At 52.6% G+C, this 20,015-nt stretch overlaps 1 protein-coding gene across 5 annotated transcripts in view; it reads right to left on the reverse strand.

The window, feature by feature from the left end:
* The window catches only part of KIRREL3 (kirre like nephrin family adhesion molecule 3), a 584,143-nt gene that overhangs the window by 48,198 nt on the left and 515,930 nt on the right, over positions 1-20,015 (reverse strand). For all 5 annotated transcript variants that reach the window (XM_016922484.4, XM_016922483.4, XM_016922482.4 and 2 more), the window contains exon 6: positions 1,667-1,824. In XM_016922484.4, coding sequence (XP_016777973.1) covers positions 1,667-1,824 — 158 coding nt within the window. The remainder of the gene's footprint in view (positions 1-1,666; positions 1,825-20,015) is intronic.

The following is a 20,015-nucleotide window of genomic DNA, read 5'->3' on the forward strand; positions in this document are numbered from 1 at the left end:
GGTCTGCTTTGATATAAAGCCTGCTTGCTATCTCCAGGAATTAGCTTACCCTGGTCCTTCCCTGGGTCTGCAAGGCCCCAGATGTCAAAGCATCATAAAATACACAACATTTTAAAGACACAATTAATACAGGGGCCAGTTCAGGGTGCTTCCAGCCCTTGGTATCGTGTGTGAATTAGAGACAAGAACCCCTGTTGGTAGACACAGCACGGCAAGGGCTGTTGGGTAAGGGATCATGGGCTGGATTTCAGCCCTCCCTGGCCCCTGAGCCAGGCACCTTGGAGATGGTGGAGCCTAAACGGCTTCACCTGGCAGCCCTGGAAAGTGGCCAGATTTAGCAAATAAAATACAGGATACTCAGTTAGATGTGAATTTCAGATATATAATGACTATTTTCTTTAGTATAAGTATGGCTTGTGAGTATGTCCCATGCAGTTTTTGGAAGATACTTATATTAAAAAGTTATTATTTTTCTGAAACTCAAATTTAACTGGGCATCTGTCTTAGCCCAGCTGGGCTGCTATAACAAGATATATAAACTGGGCGGCTTATAAACCACAGACATTTATTTCTCACTGTTCTGGAGGCCAGGAAGTCCAAGATCAACGCAGATTTGTTGTCTGTTGAGGGACAGACACCTGGTTCATAGATGCCCTCTTCTCACTGTGTCCTCACAATGTGGAAGGGACAAGGGGTCTCCCTCAGGCCTCTTTTTTGTAAGGGCACTGATCCCATTTATGAAGCTCCACCCCCATGACCTGATCATCTCCTAAAGGCCCCACCTCCTCATACTTGGGGGTTAGGATCTTGACACAGAAATGTTGGGAGCCACAAACATTCAGACTGTGATTGCATCCTGCATTTTATCTGCACCCCTAGACCCTGGCCACTACTGTTCCTGAGTCTCCTCGTCTGACCATGGACTATTGTTAGAGTCTTCCCCAGCAGTTACCCTAGGACATAGAGGAGAGAGAGAGAGAGAGAGAGCACAAGTCAGATAAAAGGATGGACACACATACAAATGAGTAGGAGAACCACAGCATGAATGAGAAAAAGTGACACAGAGTGAGAGAGCAAAAAAAGATACAAGGAGACAAAGAGTGAGAGAAACCAAAAGGGGCAGGAGAGAGGGACAGCTGCAGAGAGACAGGGCAGCTGGTTCCCTCCCCATCCAGCCCCCATTATCCCCCCTCTACCTAACCCCAGCCCCTCCCCAGCAGCCCCCCACCATCCTCCTTTCTACCTAATCCCCCAGCCCCTGCCAACCAGCCCCTCACTATCCTCCTTTCTACCTAACCCCCCAGCCCCTGCCAACCAGCCCCCCACTATCCTCCCCTCTACGTAACCTCCCCCAGACCCTCTCCCCAGCCCCCACCATCCTCTTCTCTTCCTAACCCCCCCCAGCCCCTCCCAACCAGCCCCCCACCATCCCCCTTGCTACCTAACCCCCCAGCCCCTCTCCTCTTAGGCCCCCATCTAGCCCCCCGCCTAGCCCCCTCTCTACTTAACCTTCACCCCTCCTAGTCCCCTCCTAATCCAGCCCCCGCTCCTTTTAGCCCCCTCCTTACCTAGCCTCCTCCCCATCAACTCCCTGTCCACCTAGCCCCCTCCCCACCCACTCCCCTTGAAGCCCATCCACACCCACCCCCTCCCCTCCAGGCCTCACCTTGGAGTAGGTGGCCCCATTGATGACCTCTCCCTTTCGCAACCAGATGATGGAGGCTGCAGGCTTGGCATTGTCTGCGTGGCAGGTGAGGTTGAGAGGGTCCCCCGCACGCAGGCTGATCACAGGGCCCCCCAGGATGACGGGGTCATCAGGCGGCACTGCGGGGAGAGAAGCAGTGAGGTCAGGCCGAGGCTCCCCCCTCGGGCAGGACGGCAGGCAGGCTGGGAGGATTTTGTGGAGATGACGACAAACAATAATTATCATACATTAATAAAACGCATCATCCGCTTGTATCGTAATGATGAGAGCAGCACCCACAGTGATCCCTGACATGTGCACTGCGTGCTTACAGTGGAGGATATTCCTGCCAGTCATCGCATCCCTGCTCAGGGCCTGTCAAGAGGGGACAGGGCTAGCAGCCTCAGCCTGCACTCCCAGACCCAGAAGCAGAGCTCTGTGGCCCAGGCGATGTCTGTGGCTTCTTTTTAACTTCTTTTTTCTTTTTTCGAGATGAAGTCTCTCTCTGTCACCCAGGCTGGAGTGCAGTGGCATGATCTCGGCTCACTGCAACCTCTGCCTCCCAGGTTCAAGTGATTCTCCTGCCCTAGCCTCCCAAGTAGCTGGGACTACAAGCACATGGTACCATGCCCGGCTAATTTTTTTTTTTTATTTTAAGTAGAGATGGGGTTTCAACATGTTGGCCAGGCTGGTCTTGAACTCCTGACCTCAGGTGATCTGCTTGCCTTGCCTCCCAAAGTGCGAGGATTACAGGCCTGAGCCACCATGCCCGGCCAACACCTGGTTAATTTTTGTATTTTTAGTAGAGATGGGGTTTCACCATGTTGGCCAGGCTGGTCTCGAACTCCTGACCTCAGATAATCCACCCGCCTCAGCCTCCCAAAGTGCTGGGATTACAGGCGTGAGCCATGGCACCTGGCTTTTCTTTTTTCTTTAAATGAAGCACTGTCACACCTGCTGTCTGAGTTAGTCCTCACAACAGTCTGGTGAGGTCAACATTACCACCCCAATGACACAGATCCGGAAGCTGAGTTCCAGCAAGATTAGTGACTGGCTCAAGGTCACATGGTGGCAGAGCCAGGGCTGGAGGCCAGGCCCAGGGAACCTGGGAGCACCAGGCCGGCCCCTTCCCTGGCAGGGAGCAGGGTACAGGGCAGCCCTTCACAGTGGAGCCAGCGCTTCGGAGGGCTGTGTAAGCGCTGGCATCTCCTGAGCTCCTCACTCCTCCAGAGCGGCTCCAGCCCCTTCGTCCCCAGAGGCAGCCTGATTCTCTCCTGTCCCAGCCTTCCCACTGCATTTTGTAGTAGGGTCAGAGACGGGTGGCTCCCGTCAAGGGATCCTGAGTGCCAGGAAGAGGGCCATCCGCGTCGGAGCACGGTCTCCGCAGTGCCCAGCACAGAGCCCTGTGCTGGGGAAACTCCACTGACGTTTGCTGGCCTCACTGGGGTCACCCTTTGATTCCAATGAGGACCATGGGCTGAAGGATGGTGGATGATCATGGTTTGGAGGAGAGGCCCAGAAATCTGAAGTGCCTTGCCTTAGGACACGGGGCCTTTCCCATGCTTGTGCTTGGGGACACGTTGAGAGTCTCAGGCCTCTGCTGCTCCCTGGACAAGCCACAGAAGGGACAGGAGGTGAGGCGACTGTCCTCTGAGGAATCCCTGTTTCCCTTACCCCAGGAGGAGCTGGGCCCACCAGCTCTGGAGGCTGAGAGAGGCCCAGGGCCTCCGGACACATCAAGACGTGAGCTGTCTGTGTACACAGCAAACACAGAAGGGGTAGTTGGATAATGGGGGCGTGGGAACCTAGCACAAAGGGTCCTCTCTGCCTGGTGGCCAGAGAAACCCACCCTTCTATGCAGGCTCTGTGCTCGGGGCTCTGGGCTGGAGAAGTTCAGAGCTGAACAGTCACAGCTCCGGGCCTGTCCTGACTCCACTGGCTCAGCCTTCCAGCCTCAGCCTGCATGGGAGCTTCCCTCCCCTTCTCAGGGGATCGCCCCGTCAGCCCTTCTCCTAGTCCACTCCGGCTTCTGTGAAAGCTCCAGGAGGGACAGGAAGCCCCCATGGGGGCCGGTAAGAAGCCAAGAAGCAAACCTTCAGAACAGCTGCCTTGCCCTCCCTGCCCAGCCTTGGAGGCCTGCTCCCACACTAACAGCACAGCAGTGCCATTTCCTGAGGAATAAGCAACCTCCCAGGGCTTCCGAGAAGCCATCACTGACCCCAGGGGCAGCGAGCCCCGGACTCCACCGAGATCCTGGCTCAGGAACAGAGTCTGCCTCAGGCGACCCTGCCTGGCCCTGGGCTCTTGAGCCGAGAGGAAGCAGGCAGGAATGGGATGGATGGAGAAGACGACCCCCCAGCCGCCCACCCCACACCCTTTCATTAGTGCCCATGGGCCTCCTTGGGGTGGGCCTGGCCACAGGGCAAAACGGAGGCGGCTCAGGGCTTTCCACCAAGTGGGGGTGGGTGCAACCGCTTGTGGCGGAGGGGAATTGCATCTCCACGCGGTGGGTGGGGGACTTCCAGCAGGAAGAGCAGGGCTCAGCGGTGGCCAGCCTTCACCCTTCTTTCTTCAAGGCAGCCTCCCCGACCAGGATGGAGGAGCTCGGGCTCCATGAGCTAGCTGAGGGCCTGGAAAAAGAGCCACGTGGAGCCCTGGGGACAGCCTGGATGCCTGGGGCCTCAGCCTTCCCAGTGACTGTGGAAAGTGCCTGAGAGCAGAGGGTGGAGCAGGAAGCCCCTTCTCTCAGGGTGGCTTCAGGTGCAAACGTGAGAGCTCAGAGGATCTGGGAGCTGACCGCTCTCCAGCACAGACATTTACTGGGCCTTGGACAGGGGTTTGAAGCCTTGACTGCATGCTCCTCTGCAGAGGTTTTAAAACCTCACTGCGGGCCACACCCTGAGCAGCCAAGTCCCAGTCTCTGGAGGGGACCCCAGGCATCAGGACTTCGGGGAGCTCCCCAGGGGGTCCCATGGCAGGACCAGCTTTCTGGGCTCTGGACTCGGCTGAGGGGCAGGAGCCTCTGCTTGCTCTGAGCACAGTGCAGCCACCAAGGCCTCCCGAGAATCCAAGACCCAGAGGACGGGCCCTTCCTCCTTGTGGCTGGAGTGTTGTGTTACTGGAATATCGGATTAGAGGCAGCGCGGACGAGGGAGGAGGGAGTGGGGCGTGTTGTGGGAGTGCTCAGGCACACGCACAGCCACGCACATACATCCACCCTCAGAATGGGGCCTGATTACATCTTCCCAAATAAGTGGTTATCATGCTGGGTATTCATGTAGCCATGCATTATTGATTGGTCTTCGCTTCACTGCACACCAGATGGGGGTGGGGGCCGGGGGGGGTGGGGGTTGGTGAGGAGGGAGGATGTTTGGGGGCCAGCAGGCTGAAGAGAAATCAGCAGTCGCTCTTGGCAGCTGTGTCTGGTGTGGAAGGGGGCTTCTCATTACCTCCCCATTCAGACGCGGCCAGGCTGGGCCAGGCAGTGGTGAGGGGAGACGCGGCCAGGCTGGGCCAGGCCGTGGCGAGGGGAGGAAGTTTCAGAGCGGTCCCCGCCTGGAGATGTATTGTTCATCACCCCCTCGCAGGATTGGTTATTATCCTCAACCACTATAGAGTTTGGGCTTCTAATTTTTAATCACAAGGAAGGTGGAAGCGTTAGCCTTTTCGTGATTAATCCGGAGATAAAAATAGTTGACTGTTTTGGTGTTGTGCTTGTTGTCAGTCAGGAAAAAAATGGCATTAACTGTTGGGGCACTGAGGCCTGGGGAGGACTGAGCGGATTCCAGGCAGAGTGGGTCCCCAGAGCTGGAAGCCGGCCTGAGAGGCCACAGTGCGGCCTTAGCCGGGGGTGGCTGAGCGACACTCCTGCACCCAGCTGGCTCCTGGGGCATTGATTATGAAAGAAACACATCATCACGGGATGCTGAGCTCTTTACAGTTTACTCTCCCATTGGCCAGGACTGGAGCAGACAGCTTCAGTCTCCCTCCCTGCTCTGCCCCTACCTGCCCAGCTCTGCAGACTTTGCCTTGTGTGGGTGGGCGGTGGGGGCACCCGTCCCTTTCCCTGTGTGTGGGAGGGAGCCCCCAAAAGCTTTCCCCAAGTTCTGCTGCCAAAGACAATGGGGTCTCGGGTGGAGAGGCGGCATGGGGAGAGGGAAATTGAGGCCAGAGAGCACAAGAGGCTGACCCAAAGTTACCAGTGATGAGAGCAAAGAAGGGTGAGGGTGGGCTTGGGACGCACATCCTGGCTGTAACTGGAGAGGTAAAGCTTTCATCTATTTCACGCACTACGGTTCTCTCTAACCTCTATACTCCCCTTTTTTTAGAGACAGTTTGCCAGGTTGGCCAGCCTCGTCTGAGCAGGCTGGAAAAACTCTCTTGGTGCCAGGACAAGGACAGCACTGAGGGAATTTCCTCCAGTGTCCACTTGGTCACCCAACTGAGACCTGGCTGGGCTTCCAGGAATTCCTCGATGCTCCATCAGCCTGGGATGGTTGGTCTCTGAGCATGGCTGATCGGTGGCAGCTGGAGGGGTGGGGGACCAGCAGCACCACCCTCCTGCCCCCATACTGCATGGTGGAGAACCTCATAGACACCCAGCCCTTTGGAGAGCAAGACTGGTTCTCATTTGACTCAATGAGCAGCGAGTTCCCCACAATGCTGGCAGAGTGGGTCTATCACGAACACCAAACCCTCCAGGGGCTTCCCGCTGAAGGAGAGTAGGTGTTGCCTGCAAGCACCGGCACTTACGGCCCTCGCTGCCCCTGGGGCCTCGGTCTGTTCCAACCACTCCTTACGCAGCAGGCCCTGGCCCCACTGTGTCTCTGCTGCTCAGCAAACCCAGCTCCTTCCGGGGCCGGGCTTGCCCTGCTCCTGTCTGTCTGTTATGCTCTTTCCTGTTCCTCACTCTGCTGGCTCTTCCTGTCAATGAAGGTGCAGCTTCAAGAGCCCCTCAGTGATTCTCCACTACCCACCCCTGCACTTTCTGGATCACTGGGTTCATTTATTATCTGTCACCGTTCTAGAAAGGACAACAAAGACCTTATCTATCTTGGTCATTGTGATATTGCTGTATCACACAGTAGGCGCTAAAGAAATATTTGTTGAATATTATTTGTTAAATAAAAGAATCTCAGAAGGGGAGTGGGGATGGGGCCGGGGGGCGATTATCATGGGCTTTGGCTTCTGAGGTCAGCGTTTTAAATCTTGTGTGTGTGTATGTGTGTGTGTGTATATATGTGTGTACATGTGTGTATATGTGTGTATGTGTATGTGTGTACACGTGTGTATGTGTATATGTATATGCATGTATATGTGTGTATGTGTGTATGTATGTGTATATGTATATATGTATGTGTATATATGTGCATGTAGATGTACGTGTGTATACATGTGTATACACGTGTATATATGTGTATGTATGTGTGTGCGTGTGTATACATGTGTATGTGTGTGTGTGTGTGTGTGTGTGTGTGCATGCATGTGTGTGTGCATTGGGTACAGTTGGGAGCGGGCTGCGTGAGTAGTGGGAGGGAGGAGCGCAAAGCAGGAGCCCTTCTGAGGCAGCTGGGACAGCGCTGTAGGAACTCTGCGCTGCTGTGGCATCAGGGTTGGTGCTCCCTGTCTCTCCTCGAGAGAGGGAAGCCTGGCTGAGGGGGGCTTGGTGCTGGGAGCTGGTTCTCAGCCTGTTTCTCCGTGGCTGCTGTCCTCTGATTTGTCTGGAACACAGGATGGGAGAGGGCGGCAGGCCGAGCATGGTGACAGATCAGAGACACTTGGCTGAGTGGGGAGAAGGACGTTCGTGGGTTCTTTGATTTTGTTCTGCCGCAGACCCAGGGGCTCTGGGAGAGTCGGTGCTAGGAGCTCCAGCACTGACTACCGTGGAGGGAGGATGCCGAAGCCTCGGGGTGCATCTCCCACACCTTCAGCATCTTCTCCATCCCCAGGTTCCCCGCTGCAGCCCTGCAGTCAGCCTGCCATTTGTCCTGCCCTCCTGCCTCCTTCCCTCCCAACCTTTCTCTCACCAGCCTCCTCCATGTCACAAGCTGAGGCTATGATAGCTGAGTGAAGCCATACACGGCCTGCCATCTTAGAGCTGATGGGGAGGCCCTTGCCACTCCAGGCCAGTGCCCAAGATGGACATGTGTGCAGCCTTGGCACCTCCTGGGAGCTTGTTAGAAAAGCAGACTCTTGTGCTCCACCTCAGACCTCCTAAGTCAGAATCTGCCTTTGATAAGACCCCAGACAATTCACATACATTTTCAAGCTGGAGGAGTGCTGCTCTAAGGGTTCCGAGGTAGAAATCATGACAAACTGACAAGTGCTATGAAGGGAAGGCTCGCTGGACAAAGAGCACGTGTGGGGACCCTTGATCCCTTCACAGGCTTCCTGCTCCCTTCGCTCCCCCGGGCCCAGCCAGAGAAAGGGGCAGACTGCTCCCTGCTTACTAGCTTTGGAGTTACACGATCTTGTTTCAGAACAGCTTCCTTTGTGTATGCCGTTTCTTTAGCTTGGAATGCTGGCGTTCTCCTGGACCACTGGTCTTCTCCTGGGTCACTCTTACACACCCTTTGAGACTTAGTTCAGAGGGCACCCTCTCTGAGCGGCCTTTCTAGAATCTGCCAGTTGGGCCAAGTGTATAGGGCTTCTGTCTATGATCCCACAGCATCCTGGGCATCCCCCGACTCACTAGCTACCGCATCCTATGGAAATCTCTCTGTGTGTGTCTCTTCCCTGAACCGTGATCTCCATCTGGATCCCCATCTCCCAGCAGAGTGCCTGCCTGCTGCACAGGGCACAGGGTGGCATATGCATTTGCTGAGCAGAACTTGACTTGAGTCGATCACTTTGTGAGCCATATGATAGTGGACAAGATATATAATCCGACAACCTTAATCCTCTTATCTGGGAAGTGAGATAATAAAAATACCTATCTTGCAGGGTTATCATGAGGATTACCTTACAATATGAAAGATACACAGAGAACATTGTAAAAGGCTATACAAATGTAGGTTATTATGTCTAATTTTTAGGAATAATATTTAGGTTTGTGGCTGTGTGAAAAGTGCTGAGCCAAGGTCCTCTCATTTTATTCTCAATATCTTTTGAGGCAGGGACTATTAGGGTCTTCATTTTATAGGTTAAGAAGCTGAGACTCAGAGAGGGCAAATTACTTGGCAAAGACCACACAGCCATAAGTGGTGAAGTTGGAATTTAGACTCGAGATTTTGACCCTACAACATGTTCTGTTGGAGTTAGAGCAGCTCCCAGACTATCCTTGCAGCTGCAGCAGCCCTTCCATTAACCCCTGCCTTTGTCCTGGCCCTACAGCTCTGCGAAGCAGGCTCTCTGCCTGTCCCAGGGGGCATTCAGACCTGGCAGGTACTCTCCTCCCTTCCCTCCCCGCAATCTGAATTTCAGAGGGCCCCAGGAAGCATGAGCCTGGCTCGCAGTTGGTGCTTTGGCGATGTCTGCTAAGGGAACGGACGAATGTTGTTTGTAGTCCGCCCAGCTCCTTGCTGCCTTTTGTGGTTTTGCCCGGTTCTCAGGTTCTGGGCCGCGTGTAATCCCAGCCTCCGGTTTCCTCACTTATACAGATGCGCCACCTAATGGCCACAATGGAGAACTGCAGGATGTAGAGACAAGAGGGAGCTGACCTGGTTTTAAGAGTCAGCTTCCCAGTGGTAGCCGAACAATGTTTGGAGAAATTCGTATTGAGCACCTACTATACGCCAGGCCCTTTCTAAACACTAGGGACAAGAAGTTTCTGCCCTAGTGGAGTTTACCTTCTAGTGGGAGAGACAGACAATAAATGAATACACAAATACATACATAATATAAGGTTAGGTGTTGATAAGTACTAGAAGGAAAGTAACACTGGGCAGGGAATAGATACATCCTAAATTGGCCTCCGGGATTCCCTCCTGGCTTTTCTCCTTCCTCTCTGGTTGTTACTTTTTGTTTTCTTCCCATTCCTTAAATGCTGGTCTTCCCTAGTTAGCTCTTGCTGGCCATATCTCATTTGACACACTATCTAATGGAAAACCTTCACTTTTCTGTGAACTCAACTCACATCTTTAAGCTGATAAATTCCAAAGAAGCATCTCAGGCCAGACCTCTCTCTTGAGCTCCAGAGTCATGACCCAACTGTCCATGGGCCTTCGAAGCTCAGCAGGTGTGACACCACACTCAGCACCTCTCCCAGACACCCATCCATCCCCATATTCTGTATTTTGGAGAATGGCCCCACTGTTTGGGGACCAAGTCAGAAATCTGGGGGTCTTTCTGGATTCCACTCTCAGTCACCCTGCCTTGCCAACTAGCCTGGTTAACCCTCTGAAGTATCGCTCAGATTTGTCTCTTTCCATTCCCACAGGCTTCCTGGCTCAGCCATCATCCTTTTGTGCTTGGATTACAATAGTGCTTCTCCCCTCCACCTCCTAGTCCTCTGTGCTTTTCCAGAGTGACTGTTACAGAAGTCTGAATATTCACCTATCCAGTCAACCAGTAATTCACCCACCATGTGCTGAATGTCTAGCATTCCTCTGTTTCAAATCCTCTGAAAGTCCCTCATTGCCATCTAAATAGTCTGAACTTCTTGGCCACTGCTGACTCTTCGGCCTTGCTTTTCATCACTTCTTACCTCAATTCCTCCTTGTGGATAAGAGCCACCTGCATTTGTTGGAGTAAATCGCTCTTCCCCAATTGCCCCTTTCCATTTTTTATTTATTTATCTTTTTTGAGACAGAGTTTCACTCTTGTTGCCCAGGCCGGAGTGCAATGGCATGATCTCGGCTCACTGCAACCTCTGCCTCCTGGGTTCAAGCGATTCTCCTGCCTCAGCCTCTTGAGTAGCTGGGATTACAAGTGCCCGCCATCACGCCCGGCTAATTTTTGTATTTTTAGTAGAGATGGGGTTTCACCATGTTGGCTAGGCTGGTCTCGAACTCCTGACCTCAGGTGATCCACCTGCCTTGGTCTCCCAAAATGCTGGGATTACAGGCATGAACCACCGTGCCGGGCCTGCCCCTTTCCTTTTGCTTTGCTAACTTGAAGGTCGGGCAGCTTGGGTTCGAATCCTGGGTGCTATGTTTACTGGCTTGTGGCCATGGGAAAACTGCTTAGCTTCTCTGTGCCTCAGTGTCCTTATTTGTAAAATATGAAATAAAATAACAAAACCAGATTCACTGTATAGTTGCCAGGGTCAAGGAAGATGTAACATGAGAAAATGCTTTGTAAAGGGTCTGATGGATGATGCGGCGTGTTATTGGTTCTCTAAGCAGACTGCGCTCATTCCTTTGAAAGGCGATAGACGGGCAGGGGAGCTGGGACTTAGAAGTCCCAGATTGTCCCCTTGGTAAAGCAGAGGTCTATGTCCTTTTCCCTGCTTTGCCCTGCTGGGAGCTGGGTGAAGACCCTGCTGCTCCTCCCGTGGGTGATTCCACGCTGCCCTGCCTGGCTTGGCATCCCCTCCCTCTGGGCCCCCCACATTCTGTGCCAACTGAGGCACACACTGCTTATGGGCTGCAGGGGCACATGTGAGCCCCACGTGGAGCAGAGATGAGCCGTCTCAGCTGAGCTCAGCCCAGATTGCTGACTCACAGTTTTGGAGTGGCTTATTATGCAGTATCTGCGCTCAGAACACAATACTCCAAGATATCGCATCTTAGAAATTGAGAAAACAGCAGAAGCAGAAAGGTTACTCTCCAATCCCCTGCCTTCCTGGGCGAGAGCTCGCTGTAAAAAATTCTTTGACCCATCTCCCCTGAAACTAGGTCATGAGATCCTCATTCCAGAGGGATCCTGCCCTATACTCAGAGGAAGGAAACGGCGTACAGGAACTCCAAGAGGAGTGCAGGCAAGGCCTTGCTAAGTTCTTCCGGTTTGTTACCATGAGGTCATACCCCCTTTTTTGTCCAATCACATTTCTGCACAACTGCCCATTCTTTGTTGAACATAAGCCTACAAATACACAATTTTCCCATGGCATTTGGGCCTTCATTTCTGAAAGCTCACATAAAACTTTGGTTAAATACATCTGTTGCACTTTTCTCTTGTTAATCTATCTTTTGTTACACGGGTGTCAGCTGCAAACCTTGTAATGAATGAGGAAAATATATTACTTTTTCTCCCCTGCAGCAGCAAAAGCTAACTGATGTAACCCAGTAGTCCCCTGCTGTTTGATTCAGAACTGGGCCCACGGCATCAACTGTCTCTCCACTTCCCTCCGATCCATTCTCCCTCCACTATGGCAAGGTGACTGTTCTGGAAGCTCGGTCTGCTGCTCACAATGTTCAATGGTTCCCACTGCTCCAGCACAAAAATCAATTCCTCATCATGGGGGCCTTCCCCGGTTCTCTCCAGTGAGGTCTCGTCTCTGCAGCTTTCTCCTGTGTGACCATTGACTCTTCTATGAGGATAGCCTGCCCTTTTACAAATACACGCTTTGGCTTGTGAAGTTCCCTTTGCTGGGAATCTCCTTGCCTGAGTCTTAACTGGCTGGAATCCCAGCCTCTTTTCAATCAGCTCGAAGGCCTATCATGCCTTGTTAACTCTTGGTTATTCTTTAAGACTCAGGCTATTGTCGCCTCCTCCACAAAGTCTTCTCTCAATCTCAACCCCTGACTCTCCCACCTGCAGCCTCTGCACTGCCATAAGACCATGTGCCCGCCTCAGCAGGTACATGCGGTGCCTGGCGCCATTACCACCTGCTGTTCCCCTGAGGCTGTGAGCTCCTTGAGGGCTGGTCCTTGCCAAATTCTCTCTCTAGTACTTAGTACAGTGCCTGGCATAGTGAGCACTTAATCAATACTTGTTGCCTGGTGCCTTGCCTGATCCCACTGAATTAGAAGCTCCCTCCCCACCTGAGCACCTCTTACACTGGTCCTCACCACATCTCTATTGCATTGACTTGTGGACCTGTTTCAGGTTCCCTACAGTTGCAGGGTAGGAGTCTTGGCGCCTCTTTGCCTGTCTCCCATTGCCTAGTATATTACCTTGGATGCAGTCATAAAAAAACAGCACCAATAATATGAATAATAGCTAACATTGATATAGGGCTTACCACGCAGCAAGAACTCTTCTGTGTACTTTACAAATATCCTTTAATCCTCACAGCTCTATATAAGGTAGATACAATGATGATGCATATTTTGGAGGTGAGGAACCAGCCACAAAGTAGTCAAGTTACTGGCCCAACATCACATAGCTAGTAAGCAGCAGAGCTGGGATATGGGTAGGGTTTCCAGACTTAGCAAATCAAAGAACAGTAGGCCCTGTTAAATGTAAATTTCAGATAAATTAAAAAATGGTAGTGTAAGTATGTTTATCTGAAATTCACATTTAACAGGGCATCCTGTATTTTATCTGGCAATCCTGTAGATGTGTTAATTACATATATGTGATTTAATTAATGTAGGTGTGCTTTCCCCCTCTTCAGACCCTCCCTGCCTCCACTTAGGTCTATATTAAGAAGATGTGGGGCAAGATGCAAATGGGATTTTTTTTTTTTTTTTTTTTGAGACAGAGTCTCGCTCTTGTCACCCAGGCTGGAGTGCAATGGCGCAATGTAGGCTCACTGCAGCCTCCGCCTCCCAGGTTCAAGCGATTCTCCTGCCTCAGCCTTTTAAATAGGTGGGATTACAGGCACCTGCCACCATGCCTGGCTGATATTTTTTGGTACTTTTGGTGGAGATGGGGTTTCGTCGTGTTGGCCAGGCTGGTCTCAAACGCCTGACCTCAGGTGATCCGCCCACCTTAGCCTCCAAAGTGCTGGGATTACAGCCGTGAGCCACCGTGCCCGGCCACAAGTGGGATTGTTAAAGGATGTGGCATCCGATATATTTGGCAGCACAATCGCACAGACATGTCTCCAAGGAGGTTGGGGACAGAGAGAAAAGAGGAACAAGGAGCAAGACGCAGGTTTAGGATGATGGCATGTAGCTCAGAGGAAGGTGTGCTGGAGGCTGTTTCAGTTCTGCTCCTAACCTGGGGGTGGGGGGAACCCTGAACTAGCTGACTTCAGAGGTCCCCTGCAAAGGTTTGGGGCACTGGGAAGCCCACTTCTCAGCTGGAGCTCATATTGTTTAGGGGATAAGAAGGGAGGCCCTGAAGTCAGAGTGCCTGGCTGGGCTTCTGGCTCCGTCATTCACTGGCCACGTGACCATGTGCAAATTCTCTGTGCTGGAAGATGTTAATGTCATAGATATTATAGTAGCTATTGTACAGGGCTGGTGTGCTGTTTAAATGAGTTCATGTAAGAGTTATGCAGTGTCTTGTGCCAGAGCTTGGCACTGTAGTAAGAACCCACTAAATTTTAGCTCTTAGTATTATTGTTGTTTATTCAATAAGTAACTCCACATGGGGGCAGAGAGTAGCATATTGCATGTGAAATGGGCTTGTTTCCACCTCTTGTTCTGCTATTACCTTGTTCCATGCCCAGCCCTGGACTCCTGAGAGGGAACGGTCAGTACCTTGCCTCAAAGCACCTTTAAACCACCAGAGCGATGACAAGGAGGTCATAGACCCAAAGATCCCACAGCTGTACAGGTGTGATGGGCAACCCCGCTGCCTTTAGGCAGGAGACCCCAAGGGAGGGAGGGCTAGTCCAGTGGGCCAGGGAAAGGGAGCCAGGTGCTGTCAGGGTCAAAGTCAGCAGTGGCTTGGTTCGCTCCTTAAATTAGGAAGGGTGAGTGTCCTGTTTATTTTTGGTTAAACCCTGAAAGAGGGTCTGAGCATCTCAGGGCAGAGCTACTTGTGAGGAGACAGACGTTTCATTAATAATGAGCAGGGATGTAAGTCTCAGGCTGTATGCGGAGTGGAGGAAGGGAGGTGGGTAGAGAAGGGAGCTGCAGTGATTTGCACGCAAGCAGACCAGTGTGCCTGTGCCGGCTCCAGATGACAGAGGGTGCTATGTGGCCGCCGTCTGCACAGCAAGGGTGAGAGGGCTTGGGAGAGGCCAGCAGAGAAGGGACAGTGGGGTGGGGGAGTGCATCAAACTGGAGAGAGGAAGGGGTGAGTAGGGCTGGGGCAGGAAGGCCAGTGTGTGGTGCTGGGTGGCTTCCACTCACCCTCCCAGTCCTGCGGAGCGAGAGACTTTCTCCTTTCTCCAGCCCAGCTCCTATGCTGATGGCTGCAGGATGGGTGAGAGCGCTTCTTAGGTGTGTTTGCAGGAATAACCGGCACATGCCCCCTTGCAGCCGCTCACAAAGCTCTCCAGCTGGTTTCGACCTTAACCTGATTTGGGGGCTCTTTTGCTCAACACAGCTGGGTTGGTGGGAAAAGCCCATCATGGTGGCTGCCGTGGACTTGTATAATCCATGCTTCATGGTATGGTGGGCCCTTGCAGTAGCCTTATTTCATAGGTGGGTAAACTGAGGCATAGGCTGGCCAAAACATTTGGGGCAAGTCATGCAACTGGCAAGGACTCTGGCTCAGATCCTGCTGCCCCAACCACTCAGTCCTAACTGCGGTGCCATAGGCTGTGCTAGCAGGAGGATCTGCGTTGGTTCACTTCGGTAGCTTTAATAGCATCAAGGCAGCCATCCTGACCCAGCAAAGGGCCAGGCAGGGACTTGGAGTGTCCCCGCTGGTCCCATAAATAGAAGCAGAACTGATATGGTTGGTTTTGCTATGGGCTCCCCATCCGGTTAATCCACCTCCTCAACGAGCCTCATGGTTTCAGTAAGGACGAAAATGAGGCCAGGTAGAAATCCTGCCTACCGATACCCTGGAGCCTCAGAAGTCTTAACAGAAATGGAGGGGCACAGGAAGATGGTCATTACATTGAGGGGTTTAAAAAATAAGCATAAGACATTCCAGTAGCTTTCTTTTGAGATGACAGATTAGGAATACTGTGTTTTGCAAGATAAAAGCATGCATTTGTTCCATATCTTGGTTGGTTACAGGCCAGCAGGGCAGGCAGGAGGAGGGAATAGAGAGGTGACCATGAGACAGAAGGGCAAAAATTAAAAAGACAGGCAAAGAGGCAAAGACACAGGGCGGGGCGTGGGGTGCAAGTCACCTGCTCAGGAAGAAGATGGATGTAGGGAGAGACACACAGTCCTTTGGGATGGAGGACCATAAAACCAAATGGCAGTGTTCCAAGGAAGGAAACAAGAAAAACACTTTCTCTAGGCCTCTTGCTACAAACACTCATTTCAGAGAATCCCAGAAAATCACTAAAATATACCTTTCAACTTTATGCAAATTTACCAGATCGACTGTTTGCCAGAATCCTAAGAGGAAAAAGTCAAAATCCTTTTCTGACCTGAGCCTTCTTCTTTTTTTGTTTTTTCTCAAGAAGTACAAGCTTCTACATTTGAAAAAGGGCAATATTTTTAGAACTCATTAGATGAAAGTGTTTTAATTCTCATCTACAGTCTGGCCTTATAGTTATTTTTTGAAATCTCCTCTGTTCCTCATTTTTCACATTTGCCCCATTCTGGGGAGGGAGGCCTGGCCTTTATACCCTGTGGGGACAGTCACTGGAAGTGAGCTTCCTGTCTTTAGCCACAGACAACTCCAGAGTGGAACTCAGCAGGGAGTTGGCCGCCCTGCACTCCAGCATGAGTCCTTCTGTCCTGTCCCGAAAGGGGTAAAGAGAAACTTGGTAGCACCGCAGCTTCCACTACGGGGTGCCGCTCACAGAAGGCGGAGGTGGAGGGAGGGAATGGCCTCTCCCCCAGGGTGTCTTCTTTCGCTCCATCACTGTTGAGGTGGGATGGGGCTGGTTTTGGCACTAGAGTGCTTACGATCAGAATAAGCCCCTTATTCAGAATAAGAAGAGCTTGGTTACTGGGTAAGGAGGGGACTGTGGGCCTCCTATGTTCATCTGAGACCTATTCACCGGGGCAGGGAGGGACTCCTCATCTGGCTCTGATCATCCCTACAATTAAGTTTGCTGGTGTTGGTGGGGATGGCTTTGGGGCCACCCAGGCCCCTGCATCTCCAGCCCTTGGTGGGTGATGTCAGGCAGGTGAAGAAAGGGCACAGCCTTTGCTCTCAGACAGAGCTGGGAATGATCCCACAGGGTGACCCTGAACAAGTTTATCAACCTTCCTGAGCCCCAGTTTCCTCATCTGTAAAGTGGAGCTAATACGTGCCTCGAGTAATGCAGGATTAAAGGAGAAAATGTACTAGGTCCTCAGTCGTGGAGGCAGCCTGCTGGTCAGCATGAAGACAAAGGCTGCTGCTGAAGACCCACTGCCTTCTCTTGTGTGAAGATGAGCTGCTCCCCTGGTTAAGGCAGAGTGGCAAGGAAGCTCAGACCAAATGCATCTGTGCAGTGGAAGAGAAGCAACATGGAAGGAGCCGCGGCTTCCAGTGACCTGGCCTGTGGCCCAGGGAGCTGCAGATGGAGGCTCCGTGAGCTGGAGCCCACACCCTCCCACCACCCATGAGCCACACAGGGAAAGCCTGCTAGGTGACTGCTCTCCTCTGGCCTCTCCCTGCTCCTACCTGTTCCCCACAGGGGATCCCCCCAAAATGACGATCTAATCAAGTTGTCCCTCTGCTTATGGTGTCCAAAGCCCCACAGCACCCGGGCCTGGCCACCTTTGCAGCCTTACCCCATGCCCGTCTCCAGCCAGGGAGACAGGATCCTTGCCGCAGGCCACAGCCACGTAGCCACGGGCCTCCGACCCTGGATCTGTGGCTCTCTCCTCCGAGACTGCGCTTCCTTTCCTTTCCTGACTTGTGGACACCTACACGATGTTCAGTCTTTGCTCAAATGTGCCCTCTGACCTCCACTAGACTGCGCTTAGGCATCTGGAGTGCAGCAGTCTCATCCTGGGGTGCATCCCAGGGCTCAGCCTGGGACCTCAGCATGGGGCTGAGCAGGACGGAAGCTGTAGATGGATGCGCTGCGTTTGCCATGGAGAGCCGGCTGCATGGGAATCACTGCTGGCTGGACCCGGGTGCCTGGCTCGATGGGAGCTTCCTAAGGGAAGCAGCCCTGTCATGTTCCTCTTTGTCTCTCTCTCCTGCCCCAGCTCAGCCTGCACGGAGCAGGTGCTCAACAGATGAGCACCCCATCAATGATGGAAGGGTAAGAAGAGATGCCTGCATCAGGTGGGAGTTAGGTGGGGAAAACAAAGCTTCCAGAGGGGATACTTTGGGAGGCGCAGATCTAGGACACATTGATAAGCATGGAGTGTCAGCTATGTTCCAAAAGCTTCCTGATGGCCCTATTGTTACTCCATCTTGGATTCCTGGGTCAATTTTGGGAGACGCTGAGATCTGTAGTCCATAAGGGCATTGCTGGATGCAGATGTGTGAATCACCATAAGTTTGGACCCAGGACAGCTGGTGTCCCCTGGCTTTCCTGAGACCTTGGACATGCCCCTTCCCCTCTGCATTCCCCACTCTCCACCTTCCACCACCCCTTTCTCAGGGGCCCATCAGCTAGGCCTAGCAGCCCTTGGATCCTTAATCACCTCTGTTCTTTTGCTGGCTCTCTCTGAGGCTTCCCTTTCAGCTTTGATGAGCAACTCACTTGCCATGGAAAGTGTGTTGTTCATGGCGGATCCTCTATCAAAAAACAGGATGGTGTCGAGTTGCAGTGGGTGCACTGGGATCAGTCTGGGTTAAAATACGTGGGTCTCAGCTCAGATCTCCATCCCTGGCACTGTGCAGGAATCTGGGCGTGTTAGTGCTGCATACGTTGGGGAAAATGAGACGTGTTGCTTGGAAGCAGCCCATGAGCTGCTCCAAGGAGTGAATGGGGTGAGGTGTCCAGTGTTGCTTTGAAGTGAAATGTTTTGGGCGTGTCTTAAAGTCACAGTTAGCTCCCATGATGGGCATTCGTGTTTGTGGCCAGAGGCATACATAACCCAAATCTGGTGTATAATTATTATTTGCATTTGGCTTTGGAATGCATTGTGTGTGTGTGTGTGTGTGTGTGTGGCGGGGGCGGGGGAGGCAAGGCAGCTTTACTTTCTGTGTATGTTTATTTTAGACTCCCATTAGCATTAATTTGCATTCACTGGACACAGCTGCTAGGGAGAGGTGAGCAGAGCTTTCTCCCCATGAAGTATTCTTCAGCCTGGCCCTGTCCATGAGCCAGGTTATTGGAAATAGACCGTGTAGGCCTGTGTTCCATGGGTGCTCAGAAAAGACCATGTAGGCCTGTGTTCCACGGGTGCTCAGAAATCCTGGGGGCTGAGATACAACCTCAATGAACAAGCCACTGGGCCAGGGGTACAGAGCTGTGTTTGTGGTGAGACCTGGGAGTGACTCCTGGACTCCCGGTTCTGGGCTGCGTGGCCTTGGATACATTAATTAGTTATTTGAGCCTGTGTCTTCATCATAAAATAAGAGGGATAATAATTCTGTGAAGGTTAGGGGAAGTTCCATGGGATGGCATTTGTGAAGTCCCCAGAACAGGGCTCAGTGAATGCTCATTCCTTTTCTTGTCTCTCCTCCCTCCTCGTCTCCCAAAGAATGGGTCTGCCTTCTTCATCTCTTGCAAGTCTGGGACTCCAAGGGCAGAGCAGAGCCGGCAGTAGCATTTGGGGTCAAATAGGAAGACGCCACTGCTTCCTTCTGGAGTGCAAGGTCAGGCAGGGATGCTCATTTGCTCTTAAGGGTGCAGGGGGTCCACAAATGCCTGAGAATCCACAGCCCACCTGCCTGGGGAGGGGGCGTTTGGAGGGTGGAGGAGAGCCTGTTGTCTCTTTGGAGAATGGGGCAGGGCTCTGTCTGGATTTTGGGTCCATCCCGTAGTGGAAAGGGGTCCTGTGTGAACAGAAGGGAGGGCTTCAGATAATCCTGAAACCGGAATCCCAAAGACAAGCCCTGAGTCTCCAGGCCACCACTTTCTAGCTGCGTGGACTCTGGCGAGTTGCACCTCCCCGGGCGTCAGCGTCTGCATCTGAAAGTGGGCATGGCAGTGAAACCACCTGAGGGTCAGGAAGGCTGAGTGAAGGCCAGAAGCCTGTGAGCCTGGAACTCTGCTCAGGTGTCCGAATGTAATGTGAGCCCAAGGAGGGCGGGCGCGTGCTGGCTCTGAGCGGGTGCTTTATTGTGTGATGGGTGGGGACACTTGCTCTCAGGGGGAAAGAAAGCGCCCTCTCTTCCTGCAGGGCTGGCTGAGAACTAATTCAAGGCCATGTGACTCTGGCTAAAGCCTGCATCCTGGTTCTCTGCTCCCATCTGGGCCAGACTGTTGGACTCCAGTGTTGTCTGTCCCCCGAGTCGAGGTCTGGGGCAGGTAAGGAGGCCATATCAGGAACACCTGCCCATGTCTGTCCCCAGAGAGAAGACCCAGGAGTTCCAGCATGGTGCAGAGAAGTTGAGCAACATGCCCAAAGCAGCCAAGATTACCATTTCT

This window comes from Pan troglodytes, chromosome 9 (assembly GCF_028858775.2).
Source record: "Pan troglodytes isolate AG18354 chromosome 9, NHGRI_mPanTro3-v2.0_pri, whole genome shotgun sequence".
In the NCBI taxonomy this organism is placed as follows: Eukaryota; Metazoa; Chordata; class Mammalia; order Primates; family Hominidae; genus Pan; species Pan troglodytes.